Raw genomic sequence first — 18,404 nt, forward strand, 5'->3', positions numbered from 1 at the left:
AGCTTCATGGCATCACCGGCATTGCCCGTGATGATGACCTATTGATTTTGTTAGCTTCCCACAAATTGTCTCCCTTAATCAATGAACTACTAAGTCATTACTAGCCTTGTTCTACCATTGTTAAATAAGAGTACGTATATCTATTTACATTTGAGTTGTAATCATAATACCTACTGTTTGCCTAGGGAAACGTCACCAAGTCGAATTCATATTGATGTGGGCCGTGATTTGTATGTTCGGCAATTTTTTGAGTGTTTTGGACAATATTCTTGTCGCCAGTTTTTCCTTAACAGCATAGCCATAAATTTAACACTGTCAAAAAACATCTTGAAGTGAGGCTATGTGCTGTGTAAGCACAGCACAATTTTGTAGAATATTGAGAAGCCAATTGGTGGATTGTACAAGGGTGGTTCAAATAATTCCTGGAATTTTGCTCACAGATAAGTATAACCCGTAAAAACAGTTTTTCACTATAAATCCTTTATATGCGTGGCGGCTAGAGTCCTCTCGTCCTCTGGCTTGAGATGGCTGCCACCTATGGGTCAGATGATTGTCTGCCAGTATTAACCAATTGGTAATTAAATATTTAATTTGTTTTCCCTAAACAGTGTAAAATTTTGGAGAAAAAAAAATTCACGAACATTAATTGTCTCGCACAACGAGTCTGTGTGCAAAATGTCAGCTCGATTGGATCACGGGAAGTGGGTTAAAAAACGACCGAAAGATTTGCACGGTCGTAAGCAAGCAAGCGAATTAATATAAAGGATTTAAAAATAGATTTTATCATGGCAGGTCATCAAATTGTCAACATGTAGGTTAAATCCACATCACAGCACTTCTCTCACCAAGTTCCTGAATGCCCTTAGCATAGTAGGTAGTGTCTCTGTTCGTTATCTAATAGAAAATGTTTCCCACCAAAGTGCAGATTCTTTCGAAAGGGGAAAACAGATGGAAATCTGGACTGTATATGGGGTGTAGGAGAGCATCTCCAGCTCTAAGTGTTTAATTTGGCTATGATAGCATTAGGCCTTTTGGGGTTAAGCATTGTGGTGCAGAAAAAAATACACTTCTTGACAGTATTCCTTTACGTTTCTTTCAATTGCTTTATGTACATCCTAGAGGATGGTGTTGATGATAGCAACCTTGGCCAAGAAATGTGCATTATTTGTGATCCCAGAACACTGATGCCATCACCTTGCCAGCAGAAGAAACCTTCCAACAATTCCTGGGTGGTGAAGAAACCTGGAGTGTTTCAATTCCATCCTAGAAAGTTTGATTCTGGAGTGTGTTATTGAATCCATATTACAATGTATTCCAAGAATATTTTGCTCCCAGCGATTTACACATTTGGCCCTTTGAAGGGCCAGATTCCATTAAGTGTAAGCAAATTTAAGACGTGCTGATATGGTTCAAATAGAGGGACACTTCCTTGAATGCTATGGGCATTCAGGACCATTCAGGCACTGGTGCATCATGAATACGAATTCTGATAACATAGGCAAGGCAAAGAACACACATTGATTATCTTAAATAGATACTTATTAGAATTTTAATAATTAATGTAGTGGTCCATTATCCAAAACATAACTTTGTTTTGTATTTTTCAGTTTATCAGTGTTAATGACAAAAGTGCTAATATTTCCAGTGTATGATTTTCTATATACATTATACACTGGAAGTAATATATTCTAGAAGAGCGAAGGTCTTGTAACATGCAGTAAAGTATAGATAGAATCAGAATGTTTATTTAGACTGGAGTAGTCCGATGAGCTCTGATGCTCTTTTTCAGAGATGTCCTGTTGGGGTGTGTCAGTAAGTTACAACAACAACAAAAAACTATACAAAGCTAAAACGATAGGAGTGCAAAATAGAGAAAAGGTAAGCAAGTCACGAAAAGTAACTAACGTTTCTAAGTTTAAATAATAGCCTGCCGATTTTTCAACACAATACATGCTTGGCCAAAGCAGCAAAACAACAAAAACAGTCCCAGATCACACCAAGACAAATCACAGTCCCTCAATAAAATTGCATGTAAAAATGTAACGCGATTCACGGGTAAGAATCACAGTTGTAAATCTTCTGCTTCAGGATAGTTTTTGAAAGAATATTTACGATGTTAAGGGAGAAAACAAGGTTGTTCCAAAATGTTGGTGCTGCAACGACAAAGGCTTTGTCACCTATTCCAATTCTTGTTCTAGGGATAATTAAAAGGCAATTAGATGGGCGTTTTAGGTTTCTTAGTTTTGACAATGGAGTTAATAGAGAAGGTATGTCACAAGTCTACATTTAGGCGAAAGTATTAACCTGCTAACATGAACAGTACGACTGGGATTCTCAAAGCAGATTTTCCTAAGATTAATTCATTAATTTCTTTGGTGCAGTAAAGCCGCGTACAATAGCATCAGCTTCTATTTCATTCGTATGTTTAGATTAAAAGTGTATTGGCATGTGTTCATTGTAATGGCATGTGATCCCATTCCATTGTCAAGAGTATGCTATCAACAATGGTGTACCATTGCTGTTATAATTCAGTAAAAATGGTTAAGTTAAACATAGCAACGGGTGCAACTTATTTTTACTCTGCACAAGAAGAGCCACATTGTACAGTTCATATCGTTATGGCTGCACCCGGGCTTGGCTGTGCTCATAAATGTATAATGTTTCTCTGAATATGCTAGCCTTGAGTTATGCACAATAAACGCTTTCACTTTGAGCACAAAGTACATTGATTAGCATGTGGGGGTTTGTTGCATGAGCATGAACTACACAGACATCCGACACCAATGTGCTCACAGTTGCATCTCCACGTCTGTCTTGTGCTTTAATGAACCACTCTTCCTCTCGACCATTTTGCCAGCAAATATTTTGGAAGCCTGCCACCAGTACACAGCTGTGCACGCTATATTAGAAAAGCAGCCACCCTATGGCCTCAAAACTTTACATCGATTACACACATGCAGGCATGGCTTTTAATAACGCTTCATTTTAAAGAAGTTTATCAAACCTTAGTTCTTGGTTTTGATAGATGCATTCTTTTGCTCCTAAAATTGTCGATCAATCGAAAGTGCAACATTGGCAGCAGTGTAAATTATTACATTATTTAATAATTTGGTGGGAGCCCGTTTAAATACTGAAACAGGTATGTATCAGATATATGCACAGGTTGGGTTGTATAGTTGTACTTGTAGTATAGCATTGTATAGTTTCCAAAATGCTGTTGTTATGGCAAATTTCCCTGCCTCTCCATTCTGGGTGCTCAGCCTTAAAAATGCATGCTTCCCCATCACTAATGAGCATTTTGAAAACCCTTGGCTTGAAGCCTCATGTGTGGAAGAATGATTGAGTTGATGCAAGCAATACTGTCATTCCGTATGAACAGGCAGCATACAGAATTGAAAGGTCTCGTTTTGTGCCAGCACTGCGTAATTCATCACCGTTCAGATTTTATAGACTTTTCGTTGTCAAATGCCAGTGCTTTGGTAACTAGCACAGAGCCACAGTTGTGCTGTATTGCTAACAAACATCAGTTTTTTTACAATATACTTTTTCTCCTCTTGCATTGTATGCTTTACTCTCAATAATGTGGGAATGCATGTACATTACTTATTTTTGGTCAACTTAATGCTAGACTAGGGGTCTGTAACCAAAATAACAATATTCGGTAAAAAAAAATATTTCAAGAGCTGCAATGCATGTGAATACGAGAGACTGTGGTCCTTAATAAATATCGTCACGAAGCAGTACTTAAAGAGCCGCAGGATGCCGACCCCTGTGCTAGACTGAGACCAAATCACCCATAATGCACGCACATTTCTTCAGGTCTTGGAAGCTAAACAGGGTTTGATCACCTTACATAACTGATGTTGTTGGCTGCAGGGCTAGGTTGTGGGCACCCGAGAGGGCTATGCAGCAACGTATGTTGTTGTTTCTGTACCATGCTCCCATGTCTGTACAATGCTGCCATCGTTGATATCGGTGGCAAGTGATATCTAAACCATCCATGGCTCCACGCCTTCAACCTGCACTGAGCATGTGGTGAAGCATAGTCAAATAATTCCCATGACGGGATTGGGTATGTCTTCATCCAGGAGCGGACTGACAAAGGACTTGTGCATTTTTTATTACATTTTACAGAAGCGGTCCGTGTACCACGCAGCGATGGACAAGATCCTGGAGGGCCTGCTTAGCTCATCGCACCCGCTGCCGGTGAAGCGCAGCGTGGTGAAGAAGGTCTTGAAGCGGCCGAGGGCAAACTGGATGGAGAGCAATGCCAGGCCATGTTCACGCTCGCCACACGCCTCACTCTGCTCAGTGAAGATACCTTCCAGAGACAGGTACAGATACACGCTTGACACAACAACAGGGCAGAACGTGGTTGGTACAGACAGCCTCTTTGGGAGGTTGCTTTTTCCCCTCTGTTGACCTCAGTTTGAAATGATATGCAATTTCCTCTATTCTGGCCAGCTATACTGCTTACCCAAGCTGAAGTTCTTTTCGTTTACGACCTGCTGTTGACTTTGCTTTATATACATAACCTAATCTTATTTAATTGTGTTATCGTTAATGCTGTATCTCACCATATAATTGTTACTATATATCTACGATATATAGTAAACTGAAGTTTAAAATGACACAAGTCCCTCTACTTTGTCAAGCCTTTACAACCAAATTGTTAGTGTCCACCTTATTGGTCTCGCCCTCCAACCGATGTCCTATCCGACTTGTAAAGGTCCTTTAGATAAAACTGCAACAATACTTATTATGAATATGTATCACTTTTATCATTGGTGATGATAATAATTTAATGATTATATTGAATGGCTATTTATGAGCAACTATTAGAAATTCAGTTAATCATTTGGTGATGAAAGGTTGCCACTATTTGAAGCACCAAACTGCACCATCAATACTCTTAGTTCTTTCGGTAAAGTCACGTCGGTAAAAAATGAAATTAAAATAAAACAATAAAAATCACGACGTTTCGGAGGCAACACAAGTCTCCGTCATCAGGTGGGACCGTCACAGCCAGATTAGCTGTGACGTTCCCACCTGATGACGGAGACTTGTGTTGCCTCCGAAACGTCGTGATTTTTATTGTTTTATTTTAATTTTAATTTCATTTTTTACCTACGTGACTTTACCGAAAGAACTAAGAGTATGAATCCTTGCAGTCACGAAAGCTTCAAATCTAGAATGCACCATCAATGACACGCAGTTATTTCACTGCAGTTACTTTAGACCAAGCTACTAGCATCTTGGACATCGCAGTCACCGTAACGTTGACCAACGAACGTCCACTTCGGATGCGCGACTGACGGCGTAGTTCATCTTTCCTCACGCAGGTCGGCCAGCAGGTGCTGGATGCTTACGCGCGCTGCCACCGCGCCCAGTTTGGCGACTTCTTCAACAGCGAGCTGGTGCTCGGGATGCTGCGCCAAGGCTACGGCTCACTGGGCCGGCGCGACGCGCGCCTCCTCGACTTTGTGCAGCACGGCCTACGCCTGAGCCTCAGCCTCCCGTCCGTGCTCACCGTGTACGCCTCGCTGCGCTCCGAGGCCCTGCGCATGGTGTGCGAGCGCCTCCGACCGTCCACGGCGTGCAGGTGAGGAGTTTCATCTCGACAAGACGCAGATAAAAAAAAAAAAAGTCCTCGTCCTCTACACACTTGCCAAGTAGGAATGCACCGTTGCATCGATTTGTCAGTGAAATATACATTTGTACGCTTACGAAAATGCATTGTGAGCTACTCTTGTAATATTTTATTGTAATGTGTATGTTGTGTGTAATTGGTTCATTTGACCCCTATGCAGCCATTGCATCACATAGGAAATTAAAGGATTTTTTCTAGGCTAGAAACATTACTCAAAATCGTGACAATTCATAGAAATCTGAGGGGTAATTTGGGGCGAGTTGTCATATACGTAGTTACCTGGGCTGTGTGTCCAAAGGATGTCCAAAACAGGTGGGAAGAATCTGTCTTTAGAAAATAGCCTTTAAAATAACACCCACCGCCATAATAACATGCTGCATTGATGTCACTGCATTGATGTTGCTTTTCACAGGATTAGTGATGTCACTTGACTGTAAATATCAGCTGATTTGTGAAGCTTCATCCTCGTGTCAAACACCTCGGGACATGTAGCCTAGCTGTATATACACCTTTAATATACAGTTTAATGAAATAATTCTTACATAAAAAATACAAATCCCCAATTTCTTTCTTGAGTGGGGTTTTTTTAAAGTTGCGGAGTATATATGTATGTTGAACTTATTTCGCGCGCCGTACATAGCCAACTCTGCTAATCGGAGCTGCGGGAGTGATTAACAAAGTTTTCACATGTCTATCCCTGACAGACTCGGTGAGCTACTCATCGAGTTCCCGCAGTGTCTGCCCAGAGAGGGGCAGCAGGCCATTGTCTTCTGCAAGCAGCTTGTGCGGACCATCGGTCACTTTGCCTGCCCGGCGGCGGCAGCAGAGGGGGACGGTGCCGACAGCGAGAAGGCCATTCGGGAATTCATTGGGCAGGTGAATCGCGTCAGCGGGCTGCTACCCAAGGTGTGGGTGTCAGAGCCGGCCGCCCTCCTCCCATCCCTGCAGGAGGTGTTTGCCATCATCTCCACTCCAGGTAACAAGCTACTAAGGAAAATGCTGTTAAATGATGAGCGCTTGTTGTTTCGAAGCCGCGTGCCTGTCGGCTCGTTGTTTCCCTTGTAAAAGAGAGATTGCATCGTTAGCTATTACAATAATAATAAAACATTGAATCTGATTGAGCTTTGACTTAAAGCTTTCGTGACTGCAGGAATTCATATTCTTTGGGTATTTCGGTAAAGTCACGTAGATAGGTTCAAAGAAAATAAAAACTACGACATTTCGATCGCAACACATGCAGTCGTCATAAGGTGATGACGACCGCTTGTGTTGCGATCTACGTGACTTTACCGAAAGACCCAAAGAATCTGATTGAGCTGTTTTAAATACTATTTTGAGATTAGAGAGTGGAATACTTGATTGTTATTATTTTTCATAAAGACAACCCCCTCTTAGTAAAGTTTGTTTTTGTCCAGAAGGAAAATTTTATTTTTATATGTGTTTGTTAAAATAATCTATATCAGACATTTCATATTTATACTGACTGTCCTCCAGTATGTTATTGTAATTGTAACCGATAATGGAATTTTAGGCTTTGGACATTTTCATAACCACAGAATTTAGTACAAATAGCAAGGTTTGAAATTATTGCAAACGTCTATGTTTAAACAAAGCAACTACTCTTGTTGCAATTGAGACCCATCAAATCAATATTGCTTGTTGAGAAAGATGGATAATTTAATCAGTGTTGGATTAATCTGCATATACATGCATAAACCACTCAAAAGTGCTTACACATTTTGTCTTTAATGGGAATTATTTTATTTTAAAATTATTCTTTGAAAAATAATGGCATGAACAAGTATGCATGCGAGTATCAACAAATGCATTTTGGCTCAGAGCTCAGCATTGAGCTGGTATCACTCAAACCCTGGGTTCGAATCCACCTGTGATTAGACTGAGTTTTCCAGTTTAGTGAGTTGATAGTTTCAGCCCAGTCACCGGTGACTGCACAAAAACCTCATTCCATAAACATTGTTTCTGCACTTTATTTTGCTAAATTCTGCTCTGATAATTAAAAATATTGGTTTAACTGTCATGCACAAACATTGCATTACTGTCAGTGGTAGAAGAGGCGCCCCCTACTTTGTGCAACAGCTTGCTTGAAGCAATCTCAGAAGTAGTTCTGTGATATCTATTTCAGTGAGCCATTTCCTAATTCAGTGATTCCGCTCTGCGAGAGATCAAAATGGAGGCTTTGTATCGTGACATGACGCCGGTAGCAGCATTTGGATAACATTGTCGGAATTTTATTTTGTTATTCATTTTGGATAATTGATTGGCAGTATGATCATCTTTTATATACAGCTCCCTAAGTGTCCGAAGCAAAAGAGATTGATTTTATGCACGTAGCTACATATGGGACAATGACATTTGTAAAATGCGAGTGAACTTATTGTCCACGCTCCAGACGTCCCTGCCGATCCATCAATCGCGCTTGCCAGCCTGGTGCAGTACATCCCCCTGCAGATGACGAACGTCATCATCCATAGCCTGACGACCGACGCCAATGTCCACGACGCCAACATGATGGTGGCCCTGTGCAGGTAAGTTACCGCGGCCTTGCCCATTAACGCACCACAGCTCTCCTGCAATTTGACCTTTCACTTTGTCTCCCAAATGATTCAACCTCTCTAAAGAATGGCATGAACCGAAAAAAGGAATGGCTGTCATCTTGTAGATAATCACTTAGACCGTGTCTTGGGTTGTCCAACACGAGCGTGATGGTTCATTAGTAAGAAGATGTATTGTAAAGTTAGCCAGTTGCATTTTACTGGTAGGAATCTCCTGGTTACACCAGCCACAGGGGATTATTGTGTCCGTCGTGCAGGGAGGGGCTGGGTGGGGAGGGGAGGGTGGGGAGGGTGGGATAGGGGAGGGGCTGGGTGGGGGGTGGGAGGGGTGGGACTGGGTGGGGAGGGGCTGGTCACCCCGTGGTGCCCTTATAAAACTCAACGTTTAACCTACTCACGCCGGCTTGTGCCCGCCCTCACAGTCGGCCATATTTGCGGAATACACCACGCCGCCGTTGACCCTGGCCATTGACCGAGCAACCCAACGTTCCTACCAGCTCCCTCCGCAGGAATGTGTTTTTATATTGTGATGTCATTTTGACGTGATGACATTTCAGTGTAGTCCAATGTCAGCAGTGCAGTGGTGTCATTAGAGAACTCTGATAGTGCACCTTGCTGAGATTTGAAAGTCTTTTATATTTTATAATGACGCTCCAAACTTGAGTTGGATAGCCCAGAACGCAGCCTTCGTACATATCGACACGATAAGGACTGCATGACTTGAGTTACATCATCCTTATTTGGTCTTAATTCTAAAATATTCAAGAGTTTGCCAAATCACGCATCTCATATCAATATTTATTTATTTGAAATGAGAGAAATGCATATGGAAAGAGTCAGATGGAAACATGTCTGCCATACTTTTAATCTAAGCTTAGCACCACACATGATAAAATCCTTACTGTGAAAATAATGTATTTGTACCCTGCCCGCAAAGATTCTGCCAGAGAGGAGATGCACCCGCGCCACCCATAGTTGGAGGACTCTACACTGTTTAACCCTTGTGCGGTATGCGTCCGTGCCAGGATGATTGACTGGCTGTCGTGGCCTTTGGCCCAGCGTGTGGACTGCTGGGTGACAGCTCTGCTCAAGGGTCTGGCTGCCGTGAATAAATTCACCATCCTCATCGATGTCACCGTCCTCAAAATCGAGCAGGTCGGCTATGGCTTTGGCGCTGACGTGGTATAATGCAAAATATGCGAGCTGAGTTTTCTGCCCATGGTGTGTGTTGGTGAACGGACGGTTGTGCGTGTGGGCGCGCGTGCTTTTCTGCTGCAGGTGCTGAGTCGGCTCTGGTTCCCGGTGGTGCGAGCTGGCGCGCTGTCCGTGCTCTCGCACATGCTGCTCAGCTTCCAGCACTCACCTGAGGCCTTCCACCTGGCAAGTCATGTCAAAGGCTCGAATCGCCCCAGATTCAATGCAGGCACCATTCATTTTTTTTTTTCGCCAATGCTGATTTCAATTACGAGATGACCTTCCAAGAGCTCGATCAACTATCTTGCCAGTGAGAGACTGGTTTGTATGTGGCATAGTTTCAATTCCCCGTTCTGTCAACCATTACACTCCACTCCTCGTGTGTGTGCGACGATACGTAGCTGCTGCCACACATGCCGGGGCTGGTTACGGATTTGCGCAAAGAGGCGTCTCCCACCAGCATGGCGTGCCTTCGGCAGCTGTCCCGCCTCATGCAGTGCATGATGTATCAGTACTCCGGCTTCCCTGACCTCTACGAGCCAATCCTCGAGCTCTTCAAGGTGAGGGCGGTCACACTTGTCTCGCGCGCAGGTTATCGCGTCGTCATCGGGTGAACGTGTCGAACACGCGAGTCGCATCGTTTTTGCCCGGGCTCGCGTGGTGCACAGGACTTCCCCTTGCTGCACGAGGACGACATCAAGCGCACGCTCACTCGCAGCGCGTGGACGTCGCAACGCTCGGCATCCCCCACGGGGCCTCTGCGGCGGGCGGCAGACAGGTCGGAAACCGGGAGGACCGGCCTCGTCAACCTGGGCAACACCTGCTACATGAACAGCATCATCCAGGCGCTCTTCATGACCACACAGTGAGCGTGCGCACCTCGGCATTGGGAGAGGAGCTTGAATGTGCTTCGTTCGTTGTGTTCAATTCAACTTGTGCAGTGATTGCTGATTTAGAACAGATGGTGGCGTTGTGAGCACGTGTGCACACACACCAGTTACAATTCCTTAGGTTACCCAGATATTGGGAGTACCTTTAGATTTGAAGCTTTCGTGACTGCAAGGATTCTTACTCTTAGTTTTTTCGGTGAAGTCACAAAGGTAAAAAATGAAATTAAAATTAATGAAATTTTTTTTTTTTAAATCACGACGTTTCGGAGGCAACACAAGTCTCCGTCATCAGGTGGGACCGTCACAGCCAGATTTGCTGTATCAAGTGAGGCAGGCTGCCTTGTGTTGCCTCCGAAACGTCGTGATTCTTTATTATTTTATTTTTATTAATTTTAATTTCATTTTTTACCTACGTGACTTTACAGAAAAAAACTAAGAGTATTGGGAGTACCATTGATGAGGGTTATGCTATTTTTGTCTGTTTTACGTGTTTTTTATTCAAAGTTTACTTATTTTGTAAACCAATTGGGAATATTATGTACAATCAGTTTTCACGTATATATGAACGGGTGAAGGAGAAGCGTGTCGCCTGTACCTGACGCAGCCGCTTTGCCTTTTTGTATTCCCAGTTTCCGCCGAGCGGTTCTGTCTCTGAGCCTCAACGGCTCACGTCCTCTCATGGGAAAACTGCAGCTTCTCTTCGCCTTTTTGGCTCATACACAGGTACGAGCAGCTTGACGTCTCCGCATGAGGTGCCCCTCTGTGTCTGGTCCCTACTGTTTTGCTTGTTCAGTTGTTGCATTATTATCATTAGGTAGGTTCTGTCCACACCAAACTGTAATTTGTCATAGAATATATAATTATTTAATTTTTGTATGTATATATTTATGTTAAACTTTTTTCATACCGTACGTAGCCAACTGCGCTAATCGGAGGCGCGGGGAGTTGACCAGTGGCACAGTTGTTAGCGCGGTGCACTTTGAGCCCGGCGACCTGAGTTCAATTCCTGCCCACGGCTAACGTCCGTAGGAAGCGATATCTGAACCGAGCCTGTCCCAGGCACACTCTCAAAGTCACTGGTCAAACGTCCCGCAGTGGAAAAATGAAGACTGAGGCTTTCCTAGATAAATAAACTCCCGATGTAAACAATACCAAATCCTTGCCATATTAAACCGAGATGTAAAATAAGTATAACCCGTAAAAACAAAGTTTTTCACTCTAAATCCTTTATATGCGTGGCGGCTAGAGTCCTCTCGTCCTCTGGCTTGAGATGGCTGCCACCTATGGGTCAGATGATTGCATGGCACCATTAAGCAATTGGTAATTAAATATAATATTTTTGTCCTAAAAAGTGTAAAATTTTGGGAAAAAAATTTCACGAACATTAATTGTCACGCACAACAAGCCGGTGTGGAAAATGTCAGCTCGATTGGATCACGGGAAAGTGGGTTAAAAAACGACCGAAAGATTTGCACGGTCCTAAGCAAGCAGGCAAGCGAACTTAATATAAAGGATGTAATAAAGTGCCTGCCTTGACCCTCCCCACACACCCCCAGCGCTCTGCGTTTGAGCCGAGGAATTTCCTGGAGGTGTCGCGCCCCCCTTGGTTCACGCCGGGTTCCCAGCAGGACTGCTCCGAGTACCTCAAGTACCTCCTCACCAGGTGGCGTGCGTCTTTATTTCGAGAAGAGAATTTAAACAACGCGTCGTTTGGCGTGGGAATGTGAAGCCGCATTAATATTCACTCGCGGAGGTTTTTATTTCTAGCAAGGGAGCATGATTTACTTCACCACCACAACCCCCCCCCCCCCCCCCAGGCTCACCAGCAATGAATTGTCATGGGGTCACGATTTTAACTTTTTTTTTTTGCCTCATTTGTATTGTTATGTTTTCTGTCTCACTTGCACAGTTTCGTTTCCACCATTAGCCTGTATGTAACATTAGCTTGTTATTGCATCATAATTATCATAATCCATAAATAGTGTTAAAAAGTTACAGAAAAGCTGCATTTGGACTCGGAATTATGTTTGTTAATTTAAATTTTGAATTGTCTACTTGTACATATAAATAGGAGGGAAGCAGTGGTACAGTGGTTAGCGGTACTGTAATATGAAGCCAGTGATCTCAATTTGATTCCCAGCAACAGCTAATATCAGTCGAGAGAACAATAACTGAGCTACTGGTCCTGGGCAACTCCTCACTGCCTCTTGTGCTGACCAGCATGGTACAGTTGTATCAAGAAAGCCACATGATTAAAAATGATATTGGGATTCCTTCACCTAGCAATTACTTAACACAGGGCTATAAATAATTACGTTTCGATTCTTATGAGAAATGTCACGAGATTAAGTTGAACTTTGGCTGTGTGCGGTGTTTGATTTTATCCATCAGGATACACGAAGAAGAAAAAACTCTAATTCAGCTCCATAGGAATGCAAAAGCAGCAAAGCAAGGTGCAGAGTCTAGCGGGATCTTGCTGACGGAAACACAATCCGCCAGTGGGAATCCACAAGACTGCAAAAGAACAGGTGCTGAAGCTCTAGAATCACCTAAGGAGGTTTCTGAGAAAGACGAGGAGAGGACGCTGGTGGAAAAAATGTTCGGCGGGAAGTTATTGACAAGGATCTCCTGCAAGAATTGCCGAGGCGTGTCGGAGAGGTTCGAGGCGTTCACCGACCTCTCCTTGGCTTTCCCGACGCAGGGTGTCGAGTCCACTGCACAGCTTGATTCGGCCGCCGCGACGGTGCAGCCGGTCACGAGTTCGCACTTGGCCAACGAAATAAGCAGTGTGCCAAATGTGACACAACAATCGGCACTGTCTTCGGGCTGCGCGCAGGTGCCCGAGTGTCAAGACGTGAACGTAAAGGATCCCACGCAGCTTGGCATCAGTGATGAAGTGAGCGAATCAGCGTGCACCTTCCGCAGCGAGAGCCCCACAGGCTCAACGCAAGCCAGCGCCTCTACTCCGGCCACAAGCGTAAGCGATGACAGTCGCTGTTCCCAAGAAGCGGAAACGGCAGAAACATCTAACACCAAAGTAGACGCCGCCACGATGACTATGCCGAGCGACGGAATAGAACATTTCACCGACGTTGCGGTAGAAGTGCGGCCGGGACCCCACGTTCTAGTCGGCGGCGACGGTGTCTCCGTCTCGAGTAACGAACGGCCGCCATCAAAGCCGGAGGTCGTCGTTTGTTCACCGGACTCTGACACAGACAGGGAGTCGGAAAGCGTGCCCGGTCTGATCAATTATTTCCTAACACCAGAGACACTGAGCGGGGAGAACCGGTATTACTGCGAGGCGTGCAATTCCCTGCAGGACGCGGAGCGTGCCACGTTGGTGGCCGAGAGCCCCGAGTACCTGGTCCTGACGCTGCTGCGGTTCTCCTACGACATGCGGACTCACTCCCGCCGCAAGATCCTGCGCAATGTGCACATCCCTCCCAGCCTCGTCCTCCCAGCACGAGCCAAGATGAAATGTGTTCCTGCCACCGCCGAAGAACCACTGCTCGCAGGACTGCAGCTGCCACCTAAAGGTCAACTCGGGGGTAGACACCGATGACTCCTGCAATGCTAAGTCTCCGCTCTGCAAAAAAATGAAACATTCTGAAGCGGAGCTCGAATCGGACGGGTTTTGTGACTCGACTGTGCCGTACGTGCTTACGTCCGTGGTGGTGCATTCGGGGATGTCTTCGGAGAGCGGCCACTATTACAGCTATGCACGGGACTGTGGGAAGCAGCGCGGGGGCACGAGACGCTGCCACAGATTCAGCAGCAACAACAACAACCTAATGCCAGAGGGCACGGCTGCATCTCCCACCGGCACGACCAGCGACCTCGCCGATTCTTCAGCTCCTCCGCCTGATAAAGACGTTGACGATAGAGGCCCGCCGAGCTGTCACCTCCCTTGTGCCACCGCCTCAAAGGTTGACCAGGAGGAAGAGAAGACTGAAGATGAGTCAGAGGAGGAGGAGCAGGGGGAGGAATGGCTTTTGTTCAACGACAGCCGCGTGTCTTTCTCGTCATTTGGCTCTGTGAGCGGCGTTACGAGCCGCTTCCCCAAGGACACGGCGTACGTGCTGATCTACCGGCGAAGGGACCGCCGGCCGGAGGGAGAAGGCGCTGCCTGCGAGCGACTCTGCTTCGAGCCGCCCCTCCGCAAGGAGCTCATGGAGGCTGTGAGCCGCGACAACAAGCTCTACCTCCAGGTCAGGACTCGGCATTGGCTCCTTTTTTTATTGGAATGTTAACTACCTCGCCTGGTATACAGGAGGAGATGGGTTCGATCCCAACCCTGACGCCTGTATATTTGGAGTTTGCATGTTTTCCCCGTGGTCGTGTGGATTTTCCTCCGGGTCCTCTGATTTTTCCTGCCACATTTAGACACCTACGTTTAGAGTATTTCGTTAGCAAAAAATGTCTTCACGATAAGGCACTTCGTTAAGCTATCATTTGTGGCCAGGTCACTTCTGAAAAAGAGCCATATAGCTCAGTGATTCATACCTGGTAAAATAAAAATAGTTTAGTTTAGTACCAGTGCAGAACCATCCTATAAAAGTGAATTGAGATGAAGGCTTTTTGTAATAAAGGATGTTATTGTTTTTGTAAACAAAAAAGACGAGTATTTTTAGTAGATTTTGAACAATGTGCTTGGCCATGATGTGAACAATTGCGGTTTTTTCTACATGTTTTACTCTGTACAGTGCCCTAGGTAGATTTTTTGTCAAGGGCTCTTGCAGATTAATCATGGAATATAATTCTATGTTTATACCAAAGTGACAAACCCATTTCGACTTAGTATTTTTCAGCCAGGGGCATGAACAAAATTTATTATAATGATTGTTTTAGCTTTGCTGTGTATGTGCTTTGATGTGTGTGTATCTGTGTTTCTGTGTTGTTTGTGTGTTTTGACGTCCCTGCGTGTGTTTTGGTTTTTTTTGTGCGTGTGTGAATTTTTACATTTCTGTATCTGCTGTGTGTGTTGTGCGTGCGTGTTATGTTCATGCGCTGGTGCCGTGTGCAATGCAGGAGCAAGAGCTGGAGGCACGGACCCGTGCTCTCCGTACCTCCTCCTCATCCTCGTCATATCACCGCCGCGACGACGATGACAGCCACTCGCCTGGGAGCTGCGGCCCTGGGGGTGGAGGCAGTGGATTCAGCTCCATCAGCCGCCTAGTCTTTTGACCCGAACTTCATTTGCACGTCTGAGCCCAGTGTAACATCCACCTCACTCCCCAAGCCTCCCCTCCGTGACCATCCCCTTTAATCCAATCACCCAAGAACTCAGGCTGCATGAATAACTTTTTGGCCAAAGTGGTTAATGTTTGTGTGTTTTTTCATGTGCGCTTTTTTCTTAACTCAGTAGCTTGAAAGGCATAACCGCTTGCAGGCTGCAATATAAATTTCCCAACTCCGATATTAGGCAGTTGGGTGGATCAGTAGAGATCGCACTGGCTATCGGGTCAGTTAGCAACGAGTCCATAGCTTCATTCCCACCACTTGGCAGTAATTTCCTTGTAACGTTAGCATAGCATCTTGTGTGCTGGAAGTGGACGTTACAGATCTGTGACACCATTCTCTACAGAAGACTATATTGTGTGCCATAGGTGAAATATATTTTTTTTATTACCCTAAACTAAGTTATAAAATATTTGCACTTTGCAAAGACATATATTCACATCTTTCTTACAATTCGATACTTTAATTTGGGCTTTTGTCTATGGGGAAAAGGTTTGTGAATTAATTTTGATGCACATTAATTGAAAATCACATGGCGTACTCTATATATTCACCACTCCAGTTAGTAAATTCCCAAATTTATTACCAGTTGTGTTTAGAGAAACTTGATAATAAAATCTTCACTTAAAGCTTTCGTGACTGCAGGAATTCATATTATTTGGGCCTTTAAGTAAAGTCACGTAGATAGAAAAAATTATAAAATAATAAAAAATATCACGACGTTTCGATCGCAACACAAGCGGTCGTCATCAGGAAAAGTGGGGTTCGCTTCTAAAGACAAACTTTATAAAGGTTTTAATTAACTGGTTAATGACCAACCACCTTCCGATGTTCTGATTTTTTACAAACTGACCAATCATTGGAAGGACGTTATTAACCAGTTTAAGTCATAACGGGCTGTGATGTTCCCAGCCTTACCACCTTCCAATGTTAGTTATTTTCGGTTCTATAATTTTTTTACATTAACAGAATAAATGTCTCACTAACACAGCTACCTCGTGCGCCATCCTCAAGGCTGCTGCTTCACGATCTCCTATTAACATGCTAATCTCTCACATTAACATCGCCACCTTGGCACACTCGCTGTATAGGAGTCTTGATGATCTTCCATTAACATGCTAATCTCTCACATTAACATAGCCACCTTGGCACACTCGATGCTCGGCGATCTTGCATTGACATGCTAATATTTGCCTGGCAGCCCTGTGATTGGTGGAAAGGCCACCACCGCCGCGGCCGCTGCCCACCACTTGCATTGGCATTGGCTGCTGACATTTGGGCTACGCCCATTTGAAACCTTTATAAGCAGTTGTCTTTAGAAACGAAGCCTACTTTTCCTGATGACCACCGCTTGTGTTGCGATCGAAACGTCGTAATATTTTTATTATTTTTGCTATCTACGTGACTTGACCGAAAGGCCCAAATAATTTATAATAAAAGCAGGGACCCCGATTTAAAGATTCTAGATTTTCAATATTCCAAACGCTTTTTTTTTTTCAAGCTGAGAAAACCAGACTTGCATTAGTGTCCGTTTGTGTTGAGTTTAGCTCCACAGTATTTCCTTTACTCTTGCATACTGGGTGGATATTGTGATTTTGAGCAGCTAATGGCATCAAATATGCAGGGGGGGGGCATCTTTTTTCAGGTATGTGTAAAACACTACTGTGTGTACCATATCAGGGAATGGATGTGAAGCCATAATGCTTTGTTATATACCGATAGAATGTCTAAATTAGTTTTAAAAATGGCGTACATGCTATGTTAATAATGCCGAAATAAAAATGTATGGAGCATCTGCATTTAGTTTTCTAACGCAGCCCTTGTCATTTTGTTTGGTGCATGATACGAGATCATTGATAAGATTGAAATGTTCAGGATTGCGAGAGATGGCGACCGCTTGGGGGGGATGCTTTATAATGCAGGGGTGGATTGTTCATGGTTGATGACGAAGCGCCAAATGTTAACCATATTTACATCGCACATTTCTTTACCATAGTAACGCAGGTTGTGACTCGACTCAAGAGGATGCCTTACCAATGGTATGCAGTTCATAAAGGGTGTGCCCCTTGCGAGTACCAAGTTTACCCTAATACAATTACTTCTGATTGGAACAATCAAACATTTGACAAACTGTGGCATGCTGCCCAGGAGATGTGAATGGGTAAAACTGCTGTCAAGAGCACTTTTGGGCAAGTGCTCCGTTGACTACGAATGCTTTTCATCGGGTTACATTTAAGTGGAGTGGTGGGATCTTCAAAGAGCTGGTGGTGGTACAGGCAGCTGATACACCCTTGCGTTTTAACCGCAGACCGTAGACCTCACCAGTGATAATAATTTTGATGGAATTTGTAGAGGGAATGCATTTTTTTCACGATTGTAGGAACTGATTGGAGTGAAGGAGACGGCTCTTGCATACATTGCTGTGCAACAGTGTCTTCACTCGTGTGTGTAACCAAGAACACGTGTATTTTTGGGAATAAATACTATTCATGGTGCAAAATATTTTGGGCAACTTTCTTTTGACTGGAAGATTTGCGATAACAATATTGCTGTTGAACAATATTGTATGCTGGGTCTCCAAATGCATGCTTCGAAAAGCCTGCAGTTGACCTCAAATTATCAACCAGAGGATTAAAAGCAACTTGCTTAAATCCCAGGTAATGTGCACAGTCAGGATAATGACAGCAACCTTGCTCGTGCAATATTAATTTTGGGAGACCGATATTGAAGAGGAGCTTTGGGGGAAGACTGATGTGAGTGGTGAGAGCTTCGTGTTGGGTGCTGTGAGCATGAAGTATTCAATCGTGAATTTATCCCACTGACTGCACTGCGATCATGCTTTAATGTTGCATGGGCAGT

General features: G+C 44.2%; 1 protein-coding gene across 1 annotated transcript; it reads left to right on the top strand.

Annotated features, from left to right (window-relative positions):
- Positions 1 to 4,158: 4,158 nt before the first annotated feature.
- On the top strand, positions 4,159 to 18,035 carry USP38 (ubiquitin specific peptidase 38). The gene is given in 14 exon segments (XM_061552257.1): positions 4,159 to 4,228; positions 4,231 to 4,334; positions 5,343 to 5,602; positions 6,355 to 6,626; positions 8,061 to 8,196; positions 9,249 to 9,378; positions 9,502 to 9,603; positions 9,819 to 9,977; positions 10,086 to 10,282; positions 10,937 to 11,030; positions 11,864 to 11,970; positions 12,699 to 13,794; positions 13,796 to 14,515; positions 15,336 to 18,035. Coding segments are annotated over 14 exon segments (3,603 nt in total). The 3' UTR covers positions 15,492 to 18,035.
- Positions 18,036 to 18,404: the final 369 nt, after the last annotated feature.

The sequence above is a fragment of the Lethenteron reissneri genome, chromosome 16 (genome assembly GCF_015708825.2).
Source record: "Lethenteron reissneri isolate LAM-NWPU_2019-01 chromosome 16, ASM1570882v1, whole genome shotgun sequence".
NCBI classification, from domain to species: Eukaryota; Metazoa; Chordata; class Hyperoartia; order Petromyzontiformes; family Petromyzontidae; genus Lethenteron; species Lethenteron reissneri.